Raw genomic sequence first — 26,917 nt, 5'->3', positions numbered from 1 at the left:
TGTATGGATTTATGTCTCACCTCAGACAAGGCCAATGGGATCTAAAGAAGAGTATAACACAGCCCCATATTTCAAAGTACATAACCTACCTTGTTGTGAACCTAGTCATCATGTGATTGGAAAAGAGTCAGAAATACTGATATCAACTGTAGAAAAGTTGATTATTCAAACAGATTCAAATTTGTGGGCATTATATTTACTGTTATCCTTCAATGAATGCATATATTAGAACTTAGAAGAGTGTCTACCTTTGGACAAGACTCCAACAAAACAAAACAAAAACCTCTTACTCTAGTACAAACTGGGACATATTCAGTGCTCAAAAATGCATCTGACTAAAAGCACTCAACTATGCAATCATCCCATGTACTTTCAATAAACTATTGATCATACCTTTTTGTCATCACTTGTCCCACGTGACTCTTGACACAGAAGACTCTCCGTGTCTGAATGCCCACACCACATGTAGCTTCTCCATTCCAGCCAATGGTTGCATTAAGGGCAGTTACTAATGTGTCTTCAGAACAGGGACCCCAAGGTGATGTCTCCCAGTAGAGCTGCATGCATGAATGGTCATTGCATGAGCGATATTCTTGGAGGGCCTGACTAGGAGGGCATGGTTTTCCACCTGCAAATATCAAAAGAAAAAAAGAATACATCGCTGTGGCTATTATTAGCATATTGTTGCTGTTATTCCTGTCATTCTTGTTGTTTTTCCTGTTTCAATGTTCTAGAAAGATGGCCTTTTAGAACAATCTTCCTAAGACCTGAGCCACTGTACAATGTTTCTGACTCTATGAGCACGGTTGTTCTGTCATGAGTAACAACCTGAGGACGATATACTTCACCTTTCTCTTCTCAGTAACAGGCAACAGTATGTAAAAAAAAAAAAAAAAAATCAATTCACTTGGACATACCTCTCCTCCAGCAACAAAATACAAAGAAACTGTATGGGACTAAAAATAACGCTGTGCACTCCCACTTGGGACAAATTCGGAACACAAGGTACAAAGAGATGAAAAAATCCAACTGTCACTTTTGAAGAGCCTGGAGCAAAAGCAGGTTACTGAACATGCCTCCTGCCCACAACATTAATGGGTGGGCAAAGCAGCTAAACTACCCCTCCAGCCACGAGCCCTAGACACACCCTTACCCTCACCCCCACGTGCGCGAGCAAGTTAGGGAACCTGTTGCTGTGTGTTCCCAGTACCCCTTGGTGCAGCAGAGGCCCTGAAAAAGCCTTGCTTGAAAAAGATCAATCGATTCTACTGCTCACCTCTGTGTCATGTATCTCTGAGATAAATCCCAAAGATACCTGCTTTTATTTTAATATTATTATGCTGACATAAATTAGCCAGTTAGATATAATAGACCATGACCTTGAAGTGGTATTATTCAAACACAAATACTCACACACGTTACCTGCATATGGGTTCTCTTTCCTAAGACAGCATGATTTTTCTCAGAGAACCACTTTAACATACATCCTTCCTCAAGCAGTGCATTTTACTGCAATTTGAGAAATCCAGAAATCTCTCTTCAAGTTTGGCAGGAGAGAGCTCACCCTTAAACTCTGAAATCATATCTGACAATGTGTTATCCACTGGCAGGGAGACCAGACGATTGCGCGTTCCTACACTCGTGGGTGAGTCAGACAATCACATTTCACTACTATCTTTTCTTTCACAATGTTATATCTATGTAAAAACTGGTATTTATCTAAAGCATTGATGCTTCCCCCTGACTCTCCCACAGCATAATGATTTATTCAGTGGGCCAAATGCTTGAGAAGATTTGTGACCTTGATTTTGTTATTCTTGTTATTTTCCCCCCATTAAACACTATTGACTTTTTTCTCCTTTCATAAAAATAACAGACAAAAGGAGGAAGCCACTGCACTTTGAGAACATGAAAATCTTCATTTCTCTTGAACCTGACCCCATTTCTTATGATCACAGGACAGAATCTTATCTTAAAAGGAGCTCCTCAAAGCAAATGGCCATATTGCTCTGTTGTCCTCACTGAGCTGATGGCAGACAGAGCCAAGGGAGGGCCTAAAAGAAATGAAATGGCATGTGTGTCTGGGGATGGAGACCATTGCTCTAAGTGATAGAAACAGCTGCTCCTCTAATTTGTCCTCAAGTCACCCGTTTACATTCCCATAGCACATTTTAGCTTCTTCAGTGCCATTTTCACAGCCTTCATCTTTTTCCCTCTCACAATGTGCCAGCCTGACAGAGCAGGAAATGAGGACATGCAGATCAGGTACTTTGCCAGTGTTAGTGGTGGCTCCAGGTCAAGAAGTCACATCTCTTGATTCCTAATTTTGAACTCATTCTACCAGGCATATTCCAATTATGTTCCCAACTGCATGAGCTATCAGAAGCTGGATGTTTACCAATGAAGTCTTGTCTTCTTCCCTAAAAATGTATAACAACTAACACCCATCTGCCTGCCATGACCTGAATGTGCATGAGTGCTATGATATATCATGTGTGCTCAGTCACTCAGTTGTGTCCGACTCTTTGAGACCCCTGGACTGTAACCCACAAGAATCCTCTTTCCATGGAATTTTCCAGGCAAGAATATTGGAATGGGTTGCCATTTCCAACTCCAGGGGATCTTCCAGACCCAGGGATCAAACCCACGTCTCTTGCATTTTCTGCATTGGCAGGTAGATTTTTTACTAAAACAAGTAATGTTAATCATGGGAACCCAACATAGATCAACTAGGGAGAGAGAAATGCTTGGAAAGCAAATTGTTTACGTAGATTTAGGGACTAGAAACCTTTCTTATTACTCACCTTCTCCAGCCAATGCCAGGATAGTCCTTGACCTGGTCTGTTTCCCATCTGAGTTTTTATTTGAACAAGACTGAGAGCAGGATGACCACTCTGTCCACTCGCTCACCACACAATCCATCCGGCAGGGAATTTCACATGCCATCTGTTCAGGAGGTGGAGATGCTGGGCAGAGACTCCCTGATACATCTTCTCCTGTAATCAACCAGATCAAGACAGCTGCTGATGAATGGAAAACCGAGGCCAGTCCAGGAACATTCAGATTCATCTCTTCCTCTATGACTTCAGCTTAGCTTAGAAGACTTCACCTTGTGTCTAAACCAATAATGTTGTTGTTGTTGTTGTTGTTGTTCAGCCGTTCACAATATTTATGTCAAGAAAAACTTTTAGGAGATAATTTGGCATTTAGAAAGGTAGATACAATAGGAAAACTGCCTTTTGTCATCCTTCCCAGGGACAAGTGGGCTTTTTCCAGAAACAATTTAGCCGAGATGGCTGGGGACAGACTGACGTGCTATTGACAACCACATGTAACAAGTACATGCATTTCTGCAAAATTGGAGCTAGAAGCATCTGCTGACCTGAAAAACCACAATTTATGCTGAGCCATCTATTGTACTCCCTTCCCAAGTTATCAGTCTAATTTTCTGTTGGGTGTTTTCATCTCCAAATGCATGTGTGTGTCCTCAGTTATTTCCAACTCTTTGCAACCCCATGGACTGTAGCCCACCAGGCTCCTCTGTCTATGGAATTTTCCAGACAAGGATATTGGATTGAGTTGTTATTTCCTAATCCAAAGGATCTTCCCAACATAGGGATCAAACCTGTGTCTCCTGCAGCTCTTGCACTGGCAGACAGATTGTTCACCACTGTGTCACCTGGGAAGCCCCGTCTCTAAATATGCAATCTTAATGAAGACTATTGCACAATGACTCGTTTATTCTATTTGTGCATAGTGGTAAATAATCCAAAGCCACAGTGGATATGAACCTGTGGCTAAAATTATACACTATGTTGAAACAAATGGTGAACGCAAGCCCCCAATTTTCCCAAATCTATACCCCCTTTGATGAACTACTCAAACCAAAACACACAGACACACACACACACACACACACATGATAATGGGGAATGTAGTTTTACAATTAACAGACACAGCCAAGGGGATCATTTCTAAGTTGCTATTCTATATCACAAATGATTATAATGAATTTTTTTTTCTAAACTCTCTTTTAGGTTATGTATCCACTACTTTTAGAATTCAAATATTCCTCTTTATAGATAACAATTCCACTCTTACTATCCCCTCCTTCACAGTCACCTCATGAATACAGAAGACATGAACAATAGTAAAAACATGTATGGTTTGAAGCAACAACATGAAATGTGGAATGGCAGGTCTAGGAGACAGGCAGTTTCCTCTTTGTGACTTTATGCCCGTGGAATTCTCCTGTCATAATCTGACACAAAAAGTAACTGTGAAAGGGGGCTAATATTTATGCAGCATCTCCCTTGTGCAAGGCACTGTCCTCATAAGATGGTCCTAGACACAGGCGTGACCCATCTTGTTTTGTAGATGAGGTGTCAGTGGCTCTGGAAGGAAGACTTGCTCAGGGTCACAAAACTTGCTCACAGGCCTGAGTAGGGAAGCAAATGAAAACTTTCTGACTCCAGAAATTCTGGTTTCTCCATTAACTATATTGTGTCTAATTCCAAGAGATAGATAGTTCTTTTTAAAGGAAGTACCAGGTTGGCCAAAAAGTTCATTCAGTTTTTTACACCCAATCTTACAGAAAAACCTGAACAAACTTTTTGACCAATCAAATAAATAAAACAGCTGTCAGTGAGCAAGACTCCATGGACGAGAAGCTAGTGCCCTCCTAAAATTTGCATTCATATTTGTAAATGAGACCAGGCTCACTGCGCTTGAGGGAAAATAAAACTTTTCAAGCATATTATAGGAAGTAATAGAGATTCTAGCAGATAATCATGCTGAAAGACCAGTTCCAATCACTCTTTTTTCAGTCTCAATCTATTTTCTTGTTGAATCTACACTGTATACTACATGTAAACACAGAGACACACACACACACACACACACCCCAATATAACTTAGGGAGAGGGCTTCCCCAAGTACAGAAGTAGGCAGGTCAAACAAAACATACCAACTACATCTAACAAAAATTCAATTTCCACATTCATGAATATTATGAGCATAACTTCTACACAAAAACTTTTCAAAGCAGTGTCTTTCAAAGAACATTCTGAGGAATAAGATATTTGAAGGTTCTTATTTTAAAAGGGAGGGTGGAGCTGAGAAGTACTAGATTAAAATAGTAAAACTGGTCTCATTACTGGAGAGTAGTAAGTGTTAAAAATGCCAATTATCACATAAACTCCCTTTGATGCAAATAGGATGTAGTATTTTTCAGTCTTATTTGACTAATGGTTTTCCTTTTGGGGGAGCACCTCTCCCAGAAATTTTATTTTTATCAATATGCTTTGAGGAAAATCCTGCCTTCAAGAGTTATAAAATTATCAACTACTATTTGATGAGCATGTATTACATCCAAGGATTAATGGGATAAATATAAATGAAGATACTGTGATTTATCCCCCCAGAGCTCATGATTAATAACAGAGATGAGCTATAAATACAAAAAGATAAAACCTAGTCCAAAAGTAAATGTCAAGTACTGTGTGTTTCAAATAGAGAATCCTGTAGTGATTTAGGGAAGAGAAAGCTCCCTGGGGACCTAATCTGAGAGTAGAAGACTCTCAATAAGGAAAAAGAGAAAGATTAGGAACTGGTGGCAACCAGGGAGGGCATGTCAGTCAATACAAGTGTCAACAAAGGTATAATGATAGGAAAATACAAGCTATGTGGAAGGCAGTTAAACCTGAGGGTCCATGGGGAAAAGAGAAAGCATATGTTGGAAGAGTTGTTTGACATCAAATTCTGGATAACAGACTGAAACACCAGTTCTATTTCCACCTTCATTCAATTCCCAAACGCCCAGGTTTCCCACGACCCAAATTTAACATCCTGTAGGTCATCCATCATCTAGTAGCTTTAGTATTCACTTCCAGTGCTGGAATGGTTTTTAAAACCTAAGCTTTCCTATAAACTGATACGTCCATTTACACAGGGCAGTGAAATGTCAATACTCCCACCAACACTTTGACAGCTTGTCTATATGGGCCAATGCAGAAATGTGAGCAATCAGATAAGTTGTTCTTTAGTGAAGCCAAGCTAATAGTCATAAGCAGGCTATTCAGTTCGTGTGTGAGCTATTTTATGAGAAACCTTGCCAAAGAAAAGATCACAATGGGATCTTAGTTATGGGTAACCTAGTCAGACAGAGTTAAGTATCTGAAGGTGGAGCTTAGGATCACTTATCCTCCGGGGCATATCACTTAACTTCTTTGAACCTCTGTTATCTGCAATAATGAAATAATAACACCTACATTTCAGGGACAGTCTAAGGATTAGAAATCACTAATGCAAAATACACCGCAGTGTTTCCAACAACAGAGGGAGGAGACAATATAGAGGAATGTGAAATAGATCACCAGTCCAAGTTTGATGCATGAAACAGGGCATTCAAAGCTAGTGCACTGGGACAACCTGAGGGATGGGATGGGGAGGGAGGTGGAAGGGGAGTTCAGGATGGGGGACACATGTACACCCATGGCTGATTCCTGTCACTCTATGGCAAAACCCACTACAATATTGTAAAGTAATTAGCCTCCAATTAAATAAATTGTTTTTTCTTTTAATGTCTGCAAAGACGTACACCACCAAATGGAGAAGGGAATGGCAACCTATTGCAGTATTCTTGCCTGGAGAATCCCATGAACAGAGGAGCCTGGTGGGCTACAGTCCATGGGCTCACAAAGAGTTGGACACAACCGAGCAACTAATACTACACTACACCACCCAAACCTACCGGCATTCTTGATCTAAAAATCTAGAGATGCATGCCATAGCCATGAGAAGCACTTGCTCTAACATGCATACATACGTACACATTACCAGCAACAGCTTCACAGACTAGTTCACATAATATATAACGAATGCTTATAATTATCCAGATAACTTTGCTTATATGTGACTCATCTAATCCATTTAAAAGCCAAAAATAAAGCACTTGAGCCTGAACAAGCTCATTAGCCCATCTACACTGGTACAATTGTCTTCCTACTGCAGAGAGAACCCATATCAAAAGGGGAGCATTTATTCTTTCCTGTTTTCATTTTCATGGATGGATCAATGAGACCACCTGAAATCTCAGGCAAGCATGGGAAATAAAGCAGCGCATGGGACAGAAACCTAGTCATTAAAAGTGATTTTCACAAGCTCTTATAATCTAGTGTCACAATAAAACTGAATATATTTAAGAAACTGAATTCATCTTTCAAGAAGACTCTCAAATTGTTCCCTGTCCTCATCAGGTTCCCTGATATCAACAATGACAAAGTGGATTATCTCTCCTCAAGGAGTAGACTTCTTTAAATTAGTTGTAATTCTGAAAATAAGGTACAGGGTGCTGCTCCAACTTTGTGACTTTTTTTAAAAAAATTTAATATGGTGACAGCCCATTACATAAAATTAACCATTTTAGAGTAAATATTTCAGTAGGATTCGATAAATCACAATTTTTTTACAGTCCATCATCTCTATTCTTTGTGATTCTAGAGACCTTGGCTTAGATAACTGGGTGACCCGGTCTTGCCCGTGGGTCATAGTACCATTCTCATGCTTGCCCATTCATGACTAAAAACAACAGTTCTTAGATAAGAGAAAGATTATTTTCTTTTTTTCAAAGTACAGTGTATTTACAATGCTGTATTAGTTTCAGGTGTACAGCAAAGTGATTCAATTATGTGTGTGTGTGTGCATAAGAGGGACTTCCCTGGTGGCTCAGAGGAATCATTTTTGGATTCTTTCCCATTATACATAATACAAGATATTGCATATATCTCCCTATGCTACACAGTAACTCTAGGTCCACTATGGAACTAGGAACTATGGATGGAGGTTCGTGACATTGCACAGGAGACAGGAATCAAGACCATCCTCAAGAAAAAGAAATGCAAAAAAGCAAAATGGCTGCCTGAGGAGGCCTTACAAGTAGCTGTGAAAAGAAGGGACATGAAAAGCAAAGGAGAAAAGGAAAGATATATCCATTTGAATGCAGAGTTCCAAAGAATAGCAAGGAGAGATAAGAAAGCCTTCCTCAGCAATAAATGCAAAGAAATAAAGGAAAACAACAGAATGGGAAAGACTGGAGATCTCTTCAAGAACATCAGAGATACCAAGGGAACATTTCATGCAAACATGGGTACAATAAAGGACAGAAATGGTAGGGACCTAACAGAAACAGAAGATGTTAAGAAGAGGTGGCAAGAATACACAGAAGAACTGTACAAAAAAGAGCTTCATGACCCACATAATCACCATGGTGTGATCACTGATCTAGAGCCAGACATCCTAGAATGTGAAGTCAAGTGGGCCATAGGAAGCATCACTGTGAACAAAGGTAGTGGAGGTGATGGAATTCCACTTGAGCTATTTCAAATCCTGAAAGATGATGCTGTGAAAGTGCTGCACTCAATATGCCAGCAAATTTGGAAAACTCAGCAGTGGCCATAGGACTGGAAAAGGTCAGTTTTCATTCCAATCCCAAAGAAAGGCAATGCCAAAGAATGTTCAAACTACTGCCCAATTACACTCATCTCACCTGCTAGTAAAGTAATGCTTAAAATTCTCTAAACCATCCTTCAACAATATGTGAACCATGAACTTCCAGATGTTCAAGTTGGATTTAGAAAAGGCAGAGGAACTAGAGATCAAATTGCCAACAACTGCTTGATCATTGAAAAAGCAAGAGAGTTCCAGAAAAACATCTATTTCTGCTTTATTGACTATGCCAAAGCCTTTGACTGTGTGGTTCACAATAAACTGTGGAAAGTTCCGAAAGAGATGGGAATACCAGACCACCTGACCTGCCTCTTGAAAAACTGGTATGCAGTTCAGGAAGCAACAGTTGGAAAGGACAGGGAATAACAGACTGGTTCCAAATAGGAAAAGGAGTATGTCAAGGCTGCATATTGTCACCCTGCTTTTTTAACTTATATGCAGAGTATATCATGAGAAATGCTGGGCTGGATGAAGCGCAAGATGGAATCAAGATTGCCAGGAGAAATATCAATGACCTCAGATACGCAGATGACACTACCCTTATGGCAGAAAGTGAAGAAGAACTAAAGAGCCTCTTGATGAAAGTGAAAGTGGAGAGTAAAAAAGTTGGCTTAAAGCTCAACATTCAAAAAATTAATATCATGGCATCCAGTCCCATCACTTCATGGCTAATAGATGGGGAAGCAGTGAAAACAGTGGCTGACTTTGTTTTTCTGGGCTCCAAAATCATCGCAGATTGTGATTGCAGCCATGAAATTAAAAGATGCTTACTCCTTGGAAGGAAAGTTAAGACCAACCTAGACAGCATATTCAAAAGCAGAGACATTACTTTGCCAACAAAGGTCCATCTAGTCAAGGCTATGGTTTTTCCAGTGGTCATGTACGGATGTGAGAGTTGGACTATAAAGAAAGCTGACCACCAAAGAATTGATGCTTTTGAACTGTTTTGTTGGAGAAGACTCTTGAGAGTCCCTTTGACTGCAAGGAGATCCAACCAGTCCATCCTAAAGGAGATCAGTCCTGGGTGTTCATTGGAAGGACTGATGTTGAAGCTGAAACTCCAATATTTTGGCCACCTGATGTGAAGAGCTGACTCATTTGAGAAGACCCTGATACTGGGAAAGATTAAGGGCAGGAGGAAAAGGGGCTGACAGAGGATCAGATGGTTGGATGGCATCACGGACTCAATGGACATGGGTTTGGGTGGACTCCAGGAGTTGGTGATGGACAGGGAGGCCTGGCGTGCTGCGGTTCATGGGGTCCCAAAGAGTCGGACATGACTGAGCAACTGATCTGAACTGAACTCTAGGTCCTTGTTGCTCATCTATTTTAAATATAGTAGAGTATATCGTGTATGTGTGCATGCTCAGTCATGTCTGATTGTTTGCAACCACATGGACCATAGCCCACCAGGCTCCTCTTTCCTTGGAATTTTCTAGGCAAGAGTACTGGAGTGGGTTGCCATTTCCTCTTCCAGGGGATCTTCCCAACCCAGGGATTGAACTCACATCTCTTACATCTTCTGCATTGACAGGCAGGTTCTTTACCACTGAGGCCACCTGGGAAGCCTATAGTATGTATCTATTAATCACAAACTCCAAATTTATCCCTTCTCCTATCTTTTCCCTTTTGGTAACCATAACTGTGTTCTTTTACATTTATGTGTCTGTTTCTGTGTTGTAAATGAGTTCATATGTATAATATTTTTTTTAGATTCCACATATAACTGATACCATAAGATATTTGTCTTTTTGTGTCTGACTTACTTCACTTAGCATGGTAATCTCTAGGTCCAAATGAGAGAAAGATTCTTGAACACATGAATAAACTCACGATTCCCTGAAAATCTTTTTTTCCAGTTCAAATGTATATGCTACTTAAAGTATAAATAGTTCACAGCAGACTGTCTATGGTGGCCATGTAAATTTAACACTAACATAGCTTTCAGACTTTGGCTTCCACATAAAATTAATGTTTCAGCCACACCTATGCTATATCCTATGTCCTGTGGCATCCTTTGTTTTATAATACTAAGGAACTAGAATTTAATATTATAAGCCACCATCTCTCTTTATAATAATAGAACAAACAGCTATGTTTCTTATTTTTCTGACCTGTACTATGTATCCAAAATGAGAAAAGATATAGACAAAATAGAAACAAAATGAGAAACCAGATAGCTACAAATCTACAGTCTGATTTAAAAGTAGACTAGCATTTTGTCATCATACACAATTTAATCTTACTCTTTCAAAAAATAATGCAAATTGGGTACTTCATCAATATTTCCTCTTGTATACTATTACACTATCTATGGAAAATAACGAAGCAGTTATTGAAAATACTTTACACGTCATAAAATTTTATGTCCTATTTAAATCTGAGAAGAATGCCAATAAACGTTGATTAAATGCTTGCCAACAGCTAGTAAGATGTCAGTGGATGGTATACAGCAAATTTCCTGGAATTCATATGCACTTAATTTCATTTTTTAAATTTAAATGTTATCTCCTTAAATGTAAGTAGCCCCTAGCCACTTCTGGACTGGGGCTCTACTCAGCTAAGGAAACGTTTATACTTCAAAAGAACAAAATATGAAAGAAAGCTAAGGGCTAAACAGAAGTTATGTGCAACTCTGCAATGCCAACAATGCAATTAATGTTTCTGCTTGCGAATTTTACCATTTGAAGCTTATCTATCTAGTTTGTACACACAGGAAGGCAAATTTTAAAAATATGATGTTAAGTATTATCATATTTATAATAACAAAAACAACTGAAGTAATAAAATAACATCAGCATGTGATATCTGGGAAAGTATAGAGTGGGCTGTACGCTACACAAACCACATTGCTTTTTTTTTCCTCAAATTTTTTAAAGTTTTAATTGGAGGATAATTACAATATTGTGATGGCCTCTGCCATACATTAACATGAAGCGGTCATAGTTAAACATGTGTCCCCTCCCTCTGGAAGCCTCTCCTACCTCCCTCCCCACCCCATCCCTCCAAGTTGTCACAGAGCACCAGCTTTGCATTTCCTGTGTCAGACATCAAACTCCCACTGACCGTCTATTTTATACATGGTAATATATAATATATATATTATATGTATATAATATATAATTATCCCACCCTTTCCTTCACCTAATGGATCCAAAAGTCTGTTCTTTCTGTCTGTGTCTCCTTTGCTACCCTACTGACATCATTAGTGAGGCATTACTGTCACACCTGAGGTACAGAGAGCTTAAAACCACTTGTTCAAGAAACATGTGGCTGGTAAGTGTCTGACCTAGAACTGGAAAACATACCAACTAGACCCTAAAAGCTATATTCTTAACTATTTTGCTGTATTGTGTCCTGGTTCATATGTCACATACGCCTTTCTCATCATATTACTTTTAACTGATACCAAACTATGAAGAAAGAATTCTATACAATCCATTGTCAGCTAGTAAGTATATTTAGTATTGGAAAGAATCAGCCCAAAGGAGTGAGCAGCTTAATTATCTAGGAATTGCATCATAAGATGAGGCAGAACAGGGTGATATTTTTCAAAAATAGAAAAGATAAGCAGATGAAAAAGAGTTCATCATGCAGAGTTGGAAGAACAAGATAGAAGGAAGGACAAAATAGGAACACGAAGTATGGATGTTCAGCAAAAACAGTGCACTGTATGATTAGATAAATGACACAAACACAGGCTAAACATAATAATGATGTGGCGCTAGAGGTAAAGAACCTGCCTGCCAAGGTAGGACATACAAGAGATGCAGGTTCGATCCCTGAGTTGAAAAGATCTCTTGAGAAGGAAAAGGCAACGTGTTCCCGGATTCTTGCCTGAAGAATCCCACAGAGAGAGGAGCCTGGTGGGCTACAGCACATGGAGCCCCAAAGATCTGGACATGACTGACTGACTGAGCACACACACACAACTGTATGCATGCATGCTCAGTCGTATCTGCCTCTTGTGATCTTATGGACTATAGTCCACCAGGTTCCTCTGTCCATAGAATTTCCGAGGCAAGAAGACTGGAATGGGTTGCCATTTCCTACTCCAGGGGTTCTTCCTGACCCAGGGATTGAACACCCATTCTTGCATCTCCTGTGTTGGCAGGTGAATTCTTTACCACTATGCCACCTGGGAAGCCCAGTAATGATTAAGGACGCTCACAAAGCAGAATAACAATACACTTCTAATAGCTGATCAAAGAAAAGAAAGGAGAACATAAGAGCAAAGGCTAAAATAAACATAGGGGAAAACTCAAACATTAAAAGGAAAAGACTTTAGGTAAGAAATAATAACAGCTAAATATAAGAAAACAATATTTCCAAGATAAACATATTCACAATGGCCAGAAGCTGAAATTGCATCTAATGGCAGGTGAGCTCTTTGTTCAGAAGTCTGTCTAACTGAGCAGCTGTATCAAGTTTCTCAGCATACAAGAATATATTGATAATAGCAGCTAACACTTTGATCATTTAGAATGTACTCAGCATAATGTTACACTTTACATGTATTTAGTAACTCATTGACGCTCAAAAACATCAATAATAGTAAACATGTATACTGTACATAACAGATGTTAGTTATTACTCTAAGTGAATTACATATATCAACTCATTTGGATGTCACAATACTATGCCATAAGCACTACCATTATGTTCATTATATAGAGGAGAATATTGAGTCTTAGATGAGTTAAAATTACCTGCCCAAAGTCAAACACAAGTAAAATGGTAGAGTTTGAATTTGGACCTGGGTAACTTGGCTCTAGAGCCCATTTCTTAAAGGCAACGCTTTATTGACATGCACACCTTCGACTCAATGTCAGGACAATTTATGTACCCAGCTGTACAAAACTCAATCCAGTGGAGAATCAGTGAACTGTGAAGCATCCCAACACATTTAGCTCATGAATTCTGTGTGTTACTCAGGGTGCGAGAAGATGCAAAAGGGCAGAAACAGTCTATGATTTAGGAGCAAACTACAATCGCTCAAAAAAACTCCAAGTAAAACCTAATAAAATTCTTAGTGGGGAAACGTCACATTTCCTTGGTCTCAGTCACACATTTCAGAGGGCAGTAACCACTATTTTATGTGTATGAAAAAGGTCTGAAAATTATGCACTCTGATTTAGGTTTGGAAAAAATATTTATATATTTCTGGTTTTGACACCTTCCAAGATGTGACCTTGAAAAATAACTTCTTCTTTTCTAACAAATGACATCAGTTTGCTCACAGCCCCAATTTCTGGTCGGTAGTCAGGGCCAGATGGGAGTTGGGGAAGGAGGGGAGGAACAGAAACATATCCATTTAAAGTAACTTAGCAACTCATGATCAAACTGTATCATTTCAAAGTTAACTCCATCTCAGTTTTTCAATGCTTCTCCCTCTCTCCTTTCTTCCCTTCTCTTTGGGTGGCAGCTGAGTCTAAGAAGAATGTCTGTCTCAGAGCTGCACATTCTCCTTTGAATTCTGTTGGATCCCTACTGAGCTATTACCATCAACCTGGTTTTGGTATACCATTACCTAGTCCTTAAAGGTGCGTCTGCATCCACTCTAATTTCAAGGTTTCCTATCACAGCTACTGACTTTCTAATCCACACACTTTATACTCATTTAGACTTGACTCCAAGCTAGGTCCAGTTTCCTGGAGGGGTCAGCACCTCCACATCCTATAGTGGGGCATGATTTCAGGACTGCCCCCATATTACCAGGAAACTGGGGAGACCCCATTGGGAAGGTGGTGAGCAGCTGGCTCAGACCCACTCTGTGCCTGAACACAGCAATCACTGCTTCACTGTGGCAGCCCCATCGCTTTTTGTTGGGAAACAAGGAACTCTGTGTGCAGTCTCTTTCTGCAGGCTCAAACCAGAGAAGGAAGTACTAGCCCTACTGCTTTGGTTTTCCCTTTAACTTATCTGAAATGTCCACAGTTTTCATTTCCTCAGCCCAGCATTTCAACTGCAGAATGAAAAGGAGCCAAGGGACCTCATGTCCATGTACTTCTCAAAATCTTCCCTAGATTCCTTCTTTCTGATCCAGGAAACCATCTAATGCAGAAGTCTGGCTTGTGCTAAATCTGTATTCTGAGACTTCAGGCCTCTCATTTTAATCTCTGGAGGGAGCTCTTCAGAACTTATAAAACGCTTTTCTTCCATACACCTGCCTCTTGCATAAGAAAGTCAATTTTTCAGGATTATTGTCCCTGAAAAGAGCTTTAAGATTTCATTTTTGGGCACTTACTTGTTCTGTTTGCATCTGAGATATAATAATAACCTAACTTTTGTGGACACAGTGGATAGCTCAGAAATCTACTGAGGTGGGGCAGGAAGGTGGGGGAGGTCCTGTCCAGTAAGGCACAGAAGCAGACACCGAAAGAAAAGCACTCACGCATCTTAAAACATAATTTGAGGACATTTGCTTAGTGTGGAAATCCTGTTTCTCATGAGAATTTTATAGAGATTCTAATTTTAAAAAAGATTAATCCAGAGGGACAATAATGGAATAAATATACTTAATAATGCAAGACATGCTTTTACAAAAGAGAAAATCTCAGAGTAAATTAACAGCACATGATAAAGGACAGAATATTGGGAGGACCTGTGACATCTGGGTTTGAGTTCTGCCTTGTTGTAAATGTGGCCACGAAAAATGGTTAAGCTTTTTTAGGCTCCAGAAGCCTTGTGTAAGTAGGAGGTGGGGCACTGCTATCATCCTTGATTATATTATCTGGTCAGATGATAGATCAAAGAGGCTAATGTAAAATAATGCTTTGGAAATTGCAAAGCATCATTTATATATAATGTAGCTTTTTATTATTGGTGAAAATGGGGCTAAAGGGCACTCCAAATAGGAAAATGATTTAAGTCAAAGATACTATCTTTCTTCTCCATCTCAATTTTGTCATAGCTAGAAAAATAAGAGGCACTGAAATGATTATAAAGAAATAATGTTACTCATTTCATCTACTTATCTAGCTATATAACTAGCTATTAAGAAAAGGATTTGGACCAGCTTGAATATGTGGTATACCTGTAGAAAGCACTTAAATTTGTCTAAAAGCTTTCTGAAAATCAATATTTTTAAGTTAAACTGAGGAAGTCAACAGAGTAAACCAATAAAAGAGCAGTAAAGAATGGTCATTTTCTCTCTGTAATTAACCTTCAGAAACATAATTTTAATGCCTTTAAGTGGGAAATATATTATGATTTATTTAACTACTTCACTTTCATGGCACAATTAAGATGTTTTCAATTCCTCTTTTGATAAGCAATACTGCAAAGAACATTGTTGATTAAATCATTGATTGCTTTCCTAAGAATAAATTTCTAGAAAGGGAAAAATAAAGTCAAAGAATATGAACTTCATTGAAGTCCTTGCATGGAAAATAGTGCCAGTTTGCTTTTTAGTTTTTTATTCCTTATCTTACCTTCATTTTAAAATTTGCACACAATAAAATTCACTCTCTGTGCTATACAATCCTGTGCATTTTGGCAAATACATAGAGCCTTGTATCCATTATCAAAACTATGAGACAAAACAATTCTATCACCACAAAAAACTTCCTTGTGCTGCCTTTTTGGAATTATCCCTTACATCCTCTGATCTCCCCCCGAAAAATTGATATGATCTCTGTTCTTACAGTTTTATTTCTGTCCCCCAGAACGTCACAACAGTGGAATTATACAGCTTGTAGTTTTTGTACCAATATGCATTTGAGATGTGCCCATGTTGCTGCATATAAGAAGAATAGTTCATTCTTTTTTGTTGCTGAGTAGTATTCCATTTCGTGGATACAGCACATTTTGTTTGTCTATTCAGCTGAAGGACATTTGCATTGTATCCACATTTTGGTGACTATGAATAAAGCTGAAATACAGGTTCTTGTGTAAATATAAATTTCAATTTCTTTGGGTAAATAATTAGGAGGGTAAATATGGGATCATACGTAAGTGTTGATTTTATAAGACACTGTCAAACTGTTTTCAAAGTGTCCAGACTATTTTCATTTCATCAGCAATGTATGAGCTTTCTGGTTGCTCTGTCTCCTACCAGCATATGGTATGACAACTCTTTTACTGCTTGCTTAATTTTTATTATTCTTTTTTTTTCTAATTTTATTTTATTTTTAAACTTTACATAATTGTATTAGTTTTGCCAAATATCAAAATGAATCCGCCACAGGTATACATGTGTTCCCCATCCCGAACCCTCCTCCCTCCTCCCTCCCCATACCATCCCTCTGGGCCGTCCCAGTGCACCAGCCCCAAGCATCCAGCATCGTGCATCGAACCTGGACTGGCAACTCGTTTCCTACATGATATTTTACATGTTTCATTGCCATTCTCCCAAATCTTCCCACCCTCTCCCTCTCCCACAGAGTCCATAAGACTGTTCTATACATCAGTGTCTCTTTTGCTGTCTCGTACACCGGGTTATTGTTACCATCTTCCTAAATTCCATATATATGCGTTAGTATACTGTATTTATGTTTTTCCTTCTGGCTTACTTCACTCTGTATAATAGGCTCCAGTTTCATCCACCTCATTAGAACTGATTCAAATGTATTCTTTTTAATGGCTGAGTAATACTCCATTGTGTATATGTATAGGGATATAGTGGTAATATATTGTCATTTTGATTTTAGTTCAGTCGCTCAGTTGTGTCTGACTCTTTGCGACCCCATGAATTGCAGCACGCCAGGCCTCCCGGTCCATCACCAACTCCCAGAGTTTACCCAAACTCAAGTCCATCAAGTCGGTGATGCCATCCAGCCATCTCATCCTCTGTTGTCCCCTTCTCCTCCTGTCCCCAATCCCTCCCAGCATCAGGGTCTTTTCCAATGAGTCAACTCTTTGCATGAGGTGGCCAAAGTACTGGAGTTTCAGCTTCAGCAACATTCCTTCCAATGAACTCCCAGGACTGATCTCCTTTAGAATGGGCTGGTTGGATCTCCTTGCAGCCCAAGGGACTCTCAAGAGTCTTCTCCAACACCACAGTTCAAAAGCATCAATTCTTCAGGGCTCAGCTTTCTTCACAGTCCAACTCTCACATCCATACATGACCACTGGAAAAACCATAGCCTTGACTAGACAGACCTTTGTTGGCAAAGTAATGACTGTTTTTTAATATGCTATCTAGGTTGGTCATAATTTTCCTTCCAAGGAGTAAGCGTCTTTTTAATTTTATGGTTGCAATCACCATCTGCAGTGATTTTGGAGCCCCCAAAAATAAAGTCTGACAGTTTCTACTGTTTCCCCATGTATTTCCCATGAAGTGATGGGACCAGATGCCATGATCTTAGTTTTCTGAATTATATTTTCCCAATACTAATGGTGCTGAATATCTCTTTATGTTGTTATTTACCATTTTTACATTCTCATTGGTGAAGTGTGTATCCAAATCTTTGACTTTGTTTTTATTTGGATTAAGTTATGGATTGAATGTTTCTATTACTCCAAAATTCACAACCCCCAATGTTATGGTATTTGGAGGTATGGCCTTTGGGAGGTGAATAGCTTTACATGAGGTCCTGACAGTGAAACACTCATTCTGAGCTTAATGTCCTTATAAGCAGAGGAAGAAAGACCACATAGTGAGAAAGTGGCTGATACAGACCAAGAAGCAGGCCCTCATCAGACACCAATCTACAGGCACCTTGAATTTGGACTTCAAGGACAGTTCCAAATAAATGTCAGTTTTCAGTTCACCCAGTCTATGGTATTTTGTTACAACAGCAGCAGCTAAGACAGGCTGTTCTCACTGAGTTTTAAGAGTTCTGCATATATTCTACATATAAGTCCTTTGTCAGATTTGTGATATGTAAATATATGCTCACAGTCTGAGTGTTTCCTCTTTTCATTTTCTTTTTTTTTTTCTCAGCAGTACTTTTTTTAATATAAATTTATTTCTTTTAATTGGAGGTTAATTACTTTACAATATTTTATTGGTTTTGCCATACATCAACATGAATCTGCCATAGGTATACACGTGTTCCCCATCAGCATCTTTTCAAAGCAAAGTTTTCATTTTTAATTAAACTTTTAAGTTCCATTTGTCAACTTCTCCTTCATGCATTGTGCTTTTACACCATATCCAGTTTGTTTTTCAAAAAGACAAATTTTCAGGAAGGAACAGAAAGTGGATTGTCTGCTGCAAACAAACACTTATTTGAAACTTACATATTAGGATCTAAAACTTCATAATTTTGATACAGAGACGTCTCTAACTAGTGTGTCCTAGTGTCTAACAAAACACACACATTTTGCAAACATTGCAATTTGTTTCCATGACAAGTATTTACTGATATAAGAGTTGAGAGTCAGCATTATAACATACTGATGATATGTGTCATGCAATGATAATTAGCTGCTAGGTACACAACTTATGTCGTATTCACACAGTATAATGGACAATGTAGGAAGATGGGATTTGGTCTTTTGTGATGCTGCATCAAACATTTGGCACAATGTATGGTGTCTATTAGGTCTTAAAAAATTCTGACTGAAGAAATGAATGAGAAAGGAAAGATATTTAGCCTGTTTAAGGTATAAGCAAACCATAGATTATGCTTTATAGTAGGCAACCGAACCTCAGTGCAGTATGCACTGAGAGATAACTGTGATGAATCCATCTAGGGGATGTCAGGCACTAACTGGGAGACAGGTCAGGGTTAATAACCCACTATTAACTGAGAGAGAGCACAGCATAATGGACTCTGGAGTCGGACTGCCTGGGCTCCAATTCTACTTTCTTTTTTTTTTTTTTCTTAAGATTTTCCTGATATGGACCATTTTAAAAGTCTTTCTCGAAAGTGCTACAATATTGCTTCTGTTTTATATTTTGGTTTTATGACCAAGAGGCATGTGGTATCTTAGCTCCCTGACCAGGGATCAAACCCACATCCCCTGCATTAGAAGGCGAAGTCTTGAACCCCTGTACCACAGGGGTGCTGGTGATTTAGTCGTTAAGTCTTATCCACCTCTTGCAACCCCAGACTGTAGCCTGCCAGGCTCCTCTGTCCATGGGATTCTCCAGGCAAGAATACTGGAGCAGGTTGCCATTTTCTTCTCCAGGGGGTCTTCCCAACCCAGGAATTGAACCCAGATCTCCTGCATTGCATGCAGATTCTTTACCGATTGAGTTATGAGGGAAGCCCTCGTACCCCCAGGGAAGTTCCTCTAACCCTACTTCTGATACCTATCTAAATTGGGAAAGGAGTATATCAAGGCTGTATATTGTCACCCTACTTATTTAGATTATATTCAGAGTACATCATGTGAAATGCCAGACTGGATGAAGCACAACTTGATACTGTCAGGAGAAAAATCAATAACTTGAGATGTGCAGATGACATCAACCTTATGGAAGAAAGCAAATAGGACTAAAGAGTCTCTTGATAAAGGTTTAGGAAAGTGAAAGGGCTGGCTTAAAATTCAACTTTCAAAAAACTAAGATCATGTCATTTGATCCCATCACTTCATGGCAGATAGATAAGGAAACAATGGAAACAGTGAGAGACTTTATTTTCTTTGCTTCCAATATCACTGCAGATGGTGACCACAGCCATGAAATTAAAAGATGTTTGCTCCTTGGAAGAAAAGCTATGACAAACCTAGACAGCATATTAAACAGCAGAGACATTATTTTGCCAACAAAAGTTGGTATAGTCAAAGCTATGGTTTTTCCAGTAGTCATGTATTGATGTGAGAGTTGGACCATAAAGAAGGTTGAGTACCAAAGAATTGATGCTTTCTAACTGTAGTGTTGGAGAAGACTCTTGAGAGTCCCTTGGACTGCAAGGAGATCCAACCAGTCAATCCTACAGGAAATCAAACCTGAATATTGACTGGAAGGACTGATGCTGAAGCTGAAGCTCCAATACCTTGACCACCTGATGCAAAGAGCTGACTCATTAGAAAAGACCCTGACGCTGGGAAAGATTGAAGGCAGGAGAAGGGGACGACAGTAGACAAGACGGTTGGATAGCATCACTGATTCAATGGACATGAGTGTGAGCAAGCTCTGGGAGATGGTGAAGGATAAGGAAGCCTGGTGAGCTGCAGTCCATGGGGTCGAAGAGCTGGACACATCTGAGTGACTGAACACCATTCCCTTCCTAGGGGATCTTTCCAACCCAGGAATCAAACCCAGGGAAGTCCTTGGGGTTGCAAAGAGTTGGACATGACTTAGCGGCTGAACAAGTAGTTGTATATTAATATAATTGTGGGAGAAACATACTGAAAGTTACAGACCATGGCAAACTATTTTCATCCAAACACAAGTTTCAGCTCAAGCCTCTGGGAAGTTTGTCTTTGAATAAATTACAAGAAAGGCGAAATAAACTTGCTTTTTTCTTTAGTTCGTCTATGCTTTTATTTTGTGTCTAATTCACAGGCTTACAACTGTGGGAACTGTGAAATTGCCAATCCTTCCCCTCAGACTCTACACAATTTGGGATCTAAGAAGAATATGTAAAGTTCACCAACATCTTCGAAGGATTTTTTACTGGGGAAGAATTCTACAAAAGCAGAACATTTTAAAGCAGAGAAATATTCCTGATCATATAATTCTCAGAAGACAACTATACCATTTCCCTTCAAAAGCGTTGTTGATGTCTTTTTCCTATTCCTGATCCCCTGGCTATTAAACTGTTCCTATTCAATTTTGTAAAACATAGCAGGGGTCTAATGATTACTTTTGCACCATATTGAAGAAGTATAATAAAACACCAAACTGCAAATCTACGTGATGCTTTGCCATGTTCATCTAGTGGAAAATCATACTCTATCATTTTCTCATTGAAATGCTACAAACTAATTAAGGCTCTAAAATAATGACTGGATTCTACTTTTCCGGTCTGCTTCACAAACTTATTTTCAAATAGAGAAGTACAGTACCTAAGACCAGAGGGCACATAAACTGATTTTCAGAATATGTTTCATTATTGGTCAGAATTTGAGATCAAAACAGAGAACAAACAGTTTTTAAAAATGTAGTTTGGTCTTTTATAAACAAATGAAAAAAAAGTAAAACCTCCAAATGAAAATTAGGTAAATAATAATTAGAAAAACAGGATGGTGAAAAAATGAACACGGAAGGTTTATTAAAGTTTTTATTCAAGTCAAATTGATTTCAGGTGGAAATCTGTATGTACAATAAATAAAAAGTTTTTGTACCTAGATTAATTACATGGGTGGTACAAGGTCCAAAAGTTTTTTGACTTCTACTATAATTTTTACCTACTATATGTCACTAGTACTATCTTCAGACTGATACTGTTGTCTTCCAGCAATTGAATGAATACTAAAGTGGAATAAACATTATCTCTATTTGTCTATCTTCCCCAAACTTATCTACAATTACAATGATAATTCAATTGGCACTGCCATTTTTTCAAGCCAATCTCAAGTAGCCCAAAAAAATCAATGAAATTTAAAATATCAAAATAAAATGTATGCTGAAATATTTTAAAACACGAGGCACAAACTCAAGCAAATATTTAAAAAATCCAAATCTTACTTTATACCACTGCCAAATTCTCCTCGATACTTCATTAGAGTAATTATGACAATTGATTCAAGCTGTATTCTCAGAGTAACAAAAGATGAATACAGACATTTGAAATCTGTGTACTCCTTTTTGTTCTGCACTTGAGCCCAGAAAGAAACATGTTCTGATTTCATGAAATAAATATTATTTTGGGGGGTGTCTGCTTTACTTAAGAGGTCAAATCCTTAATTACATCATTAATAATTATGCTGACATTTACTGCCTGCAAGGCATGGTTTCTTTGGAAGCAATTTAGCAGCACTAGATATTTCAGATCATTTATCTTATTCTAACTGGTCCACTGGTTAGAAGAATAATTTTCTAATCGTTCCAGGCAGTTAAAACAGCGCTTATTAGGTTATTTGTAAATAAGCACTTTTTCCCTGAGACATAATAAATGAAAGGAAACATCTGCTCAACAAATTTAAGATTGTATAATGTTGTAAGTCTTTAGCTCATTATATTGCTTGCTTGGCCAGAAAAATGATGTATCTTATGTATTTCTGAACACCCAGTGCCTAGAACAGTACCTCCTTCATAATAAATATTCAATAAATGTGAATTTTGTAATTGAACTGAACAGATGTTTTAAAGTCTGAGACATTTCTGGTATCCATAGGGGCAGCACAAATTGAAGACATTTTTAAATACCTAAGAATGAGCAACACAAATATATCTGATAAAGGTCCTACTATTGTGAATAAGGACATTGATTTAGAAACAGAAAGACGTGAGTTTCAATTCTAGCTTGTTCTTAGTAGTTGGGTGTCATTGGGTAAGTTATTTCAATTCTCTACAAAATGGTTTCCCTATCTAAATATGGGAATTGATCAAAACAATGAAGATGACATATGTCTACCAACCTCTTTTAACGCCTTTAGATTTTGCATAAGTTCATTACAGATATAAATGAATATGTGAAAGATTATTCTAGCACAGGAGAGAAGTTAGGAAGAATGTAGAAAATAATACATATACCAAAAAGCATTTATGTAAAGATATGCAAGGCTCATCTGATGTGTCAGTTTGCTTGCGTAAGCAGTGGGTTTACCTATCTGTGGTTTTTATCTTGCTTCAGGTAATACTACATTAGCATATATTTCCTCATGCAGATATGCTAAGAAACAATGCTGACAGGCAATAGGAACATGTCAAAAGGAAAGGTTACCACAGGGGGTCTCACTTAGATAATCAAAAATGACTGAAAGTGCCAAAGGGAAGATAGAAGAATATTTTACAAAAGGGTCAAACTCCCACTATACATAGCTCTCAAAAGATGCAGAAGCAAACCTGCTCTGAGACAGTCAGAAGAGGTGACAGAGACAGTGCTATTTGTGCATCCTTAAAATATATGAGCTGACAGTGGTAGTCTGAGCATGTGATGTGTTATTTTGTTTACAAACCTGGCTTCCTGCGACTTTCCAAACTCCATTGCACAGATCAGCCAAAGCTCAGAAAACCACATTTTATTTCCCAATGAAATCTCACAAACCGCAAAAGCTTAATCACCAGCCACCTGACCTGCCTCTTGATAAATCTGTATGCAGGTCAGGAAGCAACAGTTAGAACTGCACATGAAACAACAGACTGGCCCCAAATAGGAAAAGGAGTAAACCAAGGCTGTATATCACTCTGCTTATTTAACGTATATGCAGAGTACATCATGAGCAATGCTGGGCTGGAGGAAACACAAGATGGAATCAATAACCTCAGATATGCAGATGACACCACCCTTATGGGAGAAAGTGAAGAAGAACTAAAGAACCTCTTGATGAAAGTGAAAGAGGAGAGTAAAAAAGTTGGCTTAAAGCTCAATATTCAGAAAACTAAGATCATGGCATCCAGTCCCATCACTTCATGGCAAATAGATGGAGAAGCAGTGGAAACAGTGGCTGACTTTATTTTTTGAGTTCTAAAATCACTGCAGATGGTGATTGCAGCCATGAAATTAAAAGATGCTTATTCCTTGGAAGGAAAGTTATGACCAACCTAGACAGCATATTAATAAGCAGAGATAATACTTGACCAATAAAGGTCCATCTAGTCAAGGCTATGGTTTTTTCAGTGGTCATGTATGGATGTGATAGTTAGACTATAAAGAAAGCTGAACACCGAAGAATTGATGCTTTTGAACTGTGGTGTTGGAGAAGACTCTTGAGAGTCCCTTGGACTGCAAGGAGATCCAACCAGTCCATCCTAAAGGAGATCAGTCCTTAGTGTTCATTGGAAGGACTGATGTTGAAGCTGAAACTCCAATACTTTGGCCACCTGATACAAAGAGCTGACTCATTAGAGAAGACCCTGATGCTGGGAAAGATTGAAGGCAGGAGAAGGCAATGACAGAGGATGAGATGGTTGGATGGCATCAACAACTCATTGGACATGAGTTTGCGTAAACTCCAGGAGTTGGTAATGGACAAGGAGGCCTGACGTGCTGCAGTTCATGGGGTCGCAAAGAGTCTGACATGACTGAGTGACTGAACTGAACTGAACTGGATCACCAACCTGTTTTATACAGCAAGTGAAAGCCTGGCTGACCTATGAGATCTTTGCTAACCATGCTAAACCCATCATTGGACATCTGGGTAACACGGGGCACTTGTGTCCAACTCAGAAGTAATTGTACATTTTTTACTATCAGGTTTGACAGACGCTTCTATAATTTCATACCTATGAAATTTCAGCAACATGGAAGGGGAAATCTGTTGTTTTCCTTATTAATTGCTTTATCCCAAACCTCACATCTGTAAAGAACAATTTTGACCCACTCTTCCAAACTGAGATTAGTCAATGAAAAAGAAATATATGTGCTAATTTTCCTCAAAATACAAAATCCCAAAGGTTAGAGAAAGCAATATTGTTGCTTTAACTTTGAAAATATTCTTCATTATTCAGTTATTATAATAGAAGAGAATATACTGACAAATGATTTTGGCAGAAGTTGTTATACTTATGTGTGCAAATGAATAAGTATGTAAACAGAGGAAAATATAAAACTTTAAATGTTAATCTATATTTTAATATCCAAGCATATCTTGATAAACTTCCAAACACAGAATGCATGAAATTCATAAAATATATATGAGCATGATTGCATTACTGTTTCTAATTTATTTTCCTCCTCAACAAAATTCTGCCTTTGAATTCTTATTTATTATATCCTTTATTCAATTGAGTACCCAGGCAGAAAATACAATAAAGCTTTGCTAATTTTATAAAATATTGAAACACTGAAACTGCAAATAGAATTTCACTATCTTTATGTACTTCTGGGTCTATCTCACAGTTTAATCTAAAAACCTAGTTAAGGAAGCCATGATTTCTTAGACAATTATCCTGATAAATTACTTACAGCACCTTAGAGAAGAAATATTCAAGCAGAACTCAGAAATAATATTTCCACTTGTTCAAAAGAAGCCAAAAACTAGTCCACAAAGACCACGAGATTAAAGACAACAACAAATGTGGCCAATGTCTTAACACAAACTTTCCAAAGCAAGTATTTCTCCCACCATCTCGCAAGGTCTAGAATTGAATCAAAACCTTGCCAAGACAGTAAAGACTACCTCTAGATGGTAATCTTTATTAGGTTAGCATTTTCAAACTTATTGTATTGTTCTAATTTCCTAACCTATATATCTCCTTCTGCTGAAGGCATATAACACTCCTCAGGCCACCATTTCTCCTCTATCTATTACAAATAATGAATACCTTATTCCAAATGACTTCTCCCTCTATGGGGATTTTGAGTGTTAGTTTTTTTGTTGTTGTTGTTGAAGTGATTTTATTTATTTATTTTTAATATAAATTTATTTATTTTAATTGGAGGTAGCAGCAGCAACTACTTTACAGTGTTTTTAAAATTTGTATAACCTGCCTTGGGATCTGGCTTGCTTGTAGAAGAAGGTGAGAACAGTCCCTATTAAAATGCTCACATCTCTCTTTGTGTGTCTCTTTAGCTTCTACCAAAGGCACGGCTTTTAAAACTTGAATATTTATTATACATCAGGCTAGAGATTCTTATTAGAGTTCATATTCTTATTTAATAGGTTGATTTCCTACTTCTTAATCTTTCCTAATTCTTAATGTCAGTAACCTTATATGTTAAACATACGAAAGATGGTAAGCAGAAGGAAAATCCAGATAAAAGTACATAAATACATATAGTAACAATATTAAGTATTCTTTATTTGCCAAAAAGAAAAACAGCTTCTATGAGAAAGCACATATTCTGCCATTAATACATAAAACCTATGGTATAACGTTATCAGTTAGAGTCAGAGCCTTCAAGTTATTAATTTCTTTTCCTCATACCTGAAACATACAGGCATGCAGATTCTCATAATAAAATACAATAATATAACTATTATTAAAATTACATGAGATTCCAAATTTTACTACAAAGAAAACATTTATAAAAGTATTTTAACTTTCAATGTTAGCTTATTATCAGTAATCTTTCCTCTTTCTATTATGTTAACTTGATGTTCCAGTTATTCTAGGAAATAAAATATAATGATCCAATTGAAAACAAAGACTTTTGTCATTATCTAAAGGGCATATGTAATATACAATATATAGTTTCCTTACATGTATATCTAGCACATCCACATCATAGTAAATATATATAACAAGAATAAGCATTTTTTAAAGCTATGCTTGTACATCATTTGTTTAATTGGGACACTTTAATGACAAGCATGAGCAAATAACACTGGCTGAGGTCTTTGGTTTAACTTTGATCTTTAATTTTTTCTTTTTTATTTGAAAAGAAGATGAGACTTTTGTGCCTACCTTTAGAAGTTAAAAAGGCTATCTTATTTAACTTTAAATAGCACAGAATTTAATTTTATAGAC

The 26,917-nt window shown here is 38.0% G+C and overlaps 1 protein-coding gene across 16 annotated transcripts in view; it reads right to left on the bottom strand.

Annotated features, from left to right (window-relative positions):
* Positions 1-26,917, bottom strand: part of THSD7B (thrombospondin type 1 domain containing 7B) — a 1,262,144-nt gene that overhangs the window by 509,985 nt on the left and 725,242 nt on the right. For all 16 annotated transcript variants that reach the window (XM_086367910.1, XM_086367918.1, XM_086367926.1 and 13 more), the window contains 2 exons: positions 2,805-2,996; positions 394-628 (listed from right to left, as the gene is read on the bottom strand). In XM_086367910.1, coding sequence (XP_086224036.1) covers positions 394-628; positions 2,805-2,996 — 427 coding nt within the window. The remainder of the gene's footprint in view (positions 1-393; positions 629-2,804; positions 2,997-26,917) is intronic.

This window comes from Bos grunniens, chromosome 2, assembly GCF_055505025.1.
Source record: "Bos grunniens cultivar Pamir isolate PY7600 chromosome 2, Bosgru_T2T1.0, whole genome shotgun sequence".
NCBI lineage: Eukaryota > Metazoa > Chordata > Mammalia > Artiodactyla > Bovidae > Bos > Bos grunniens.
The sequence above is the reverse complement of the archived record's forward strand: the minus strand, read 5'-3'. Positions and strand labels throughout refer to the sequence as shown.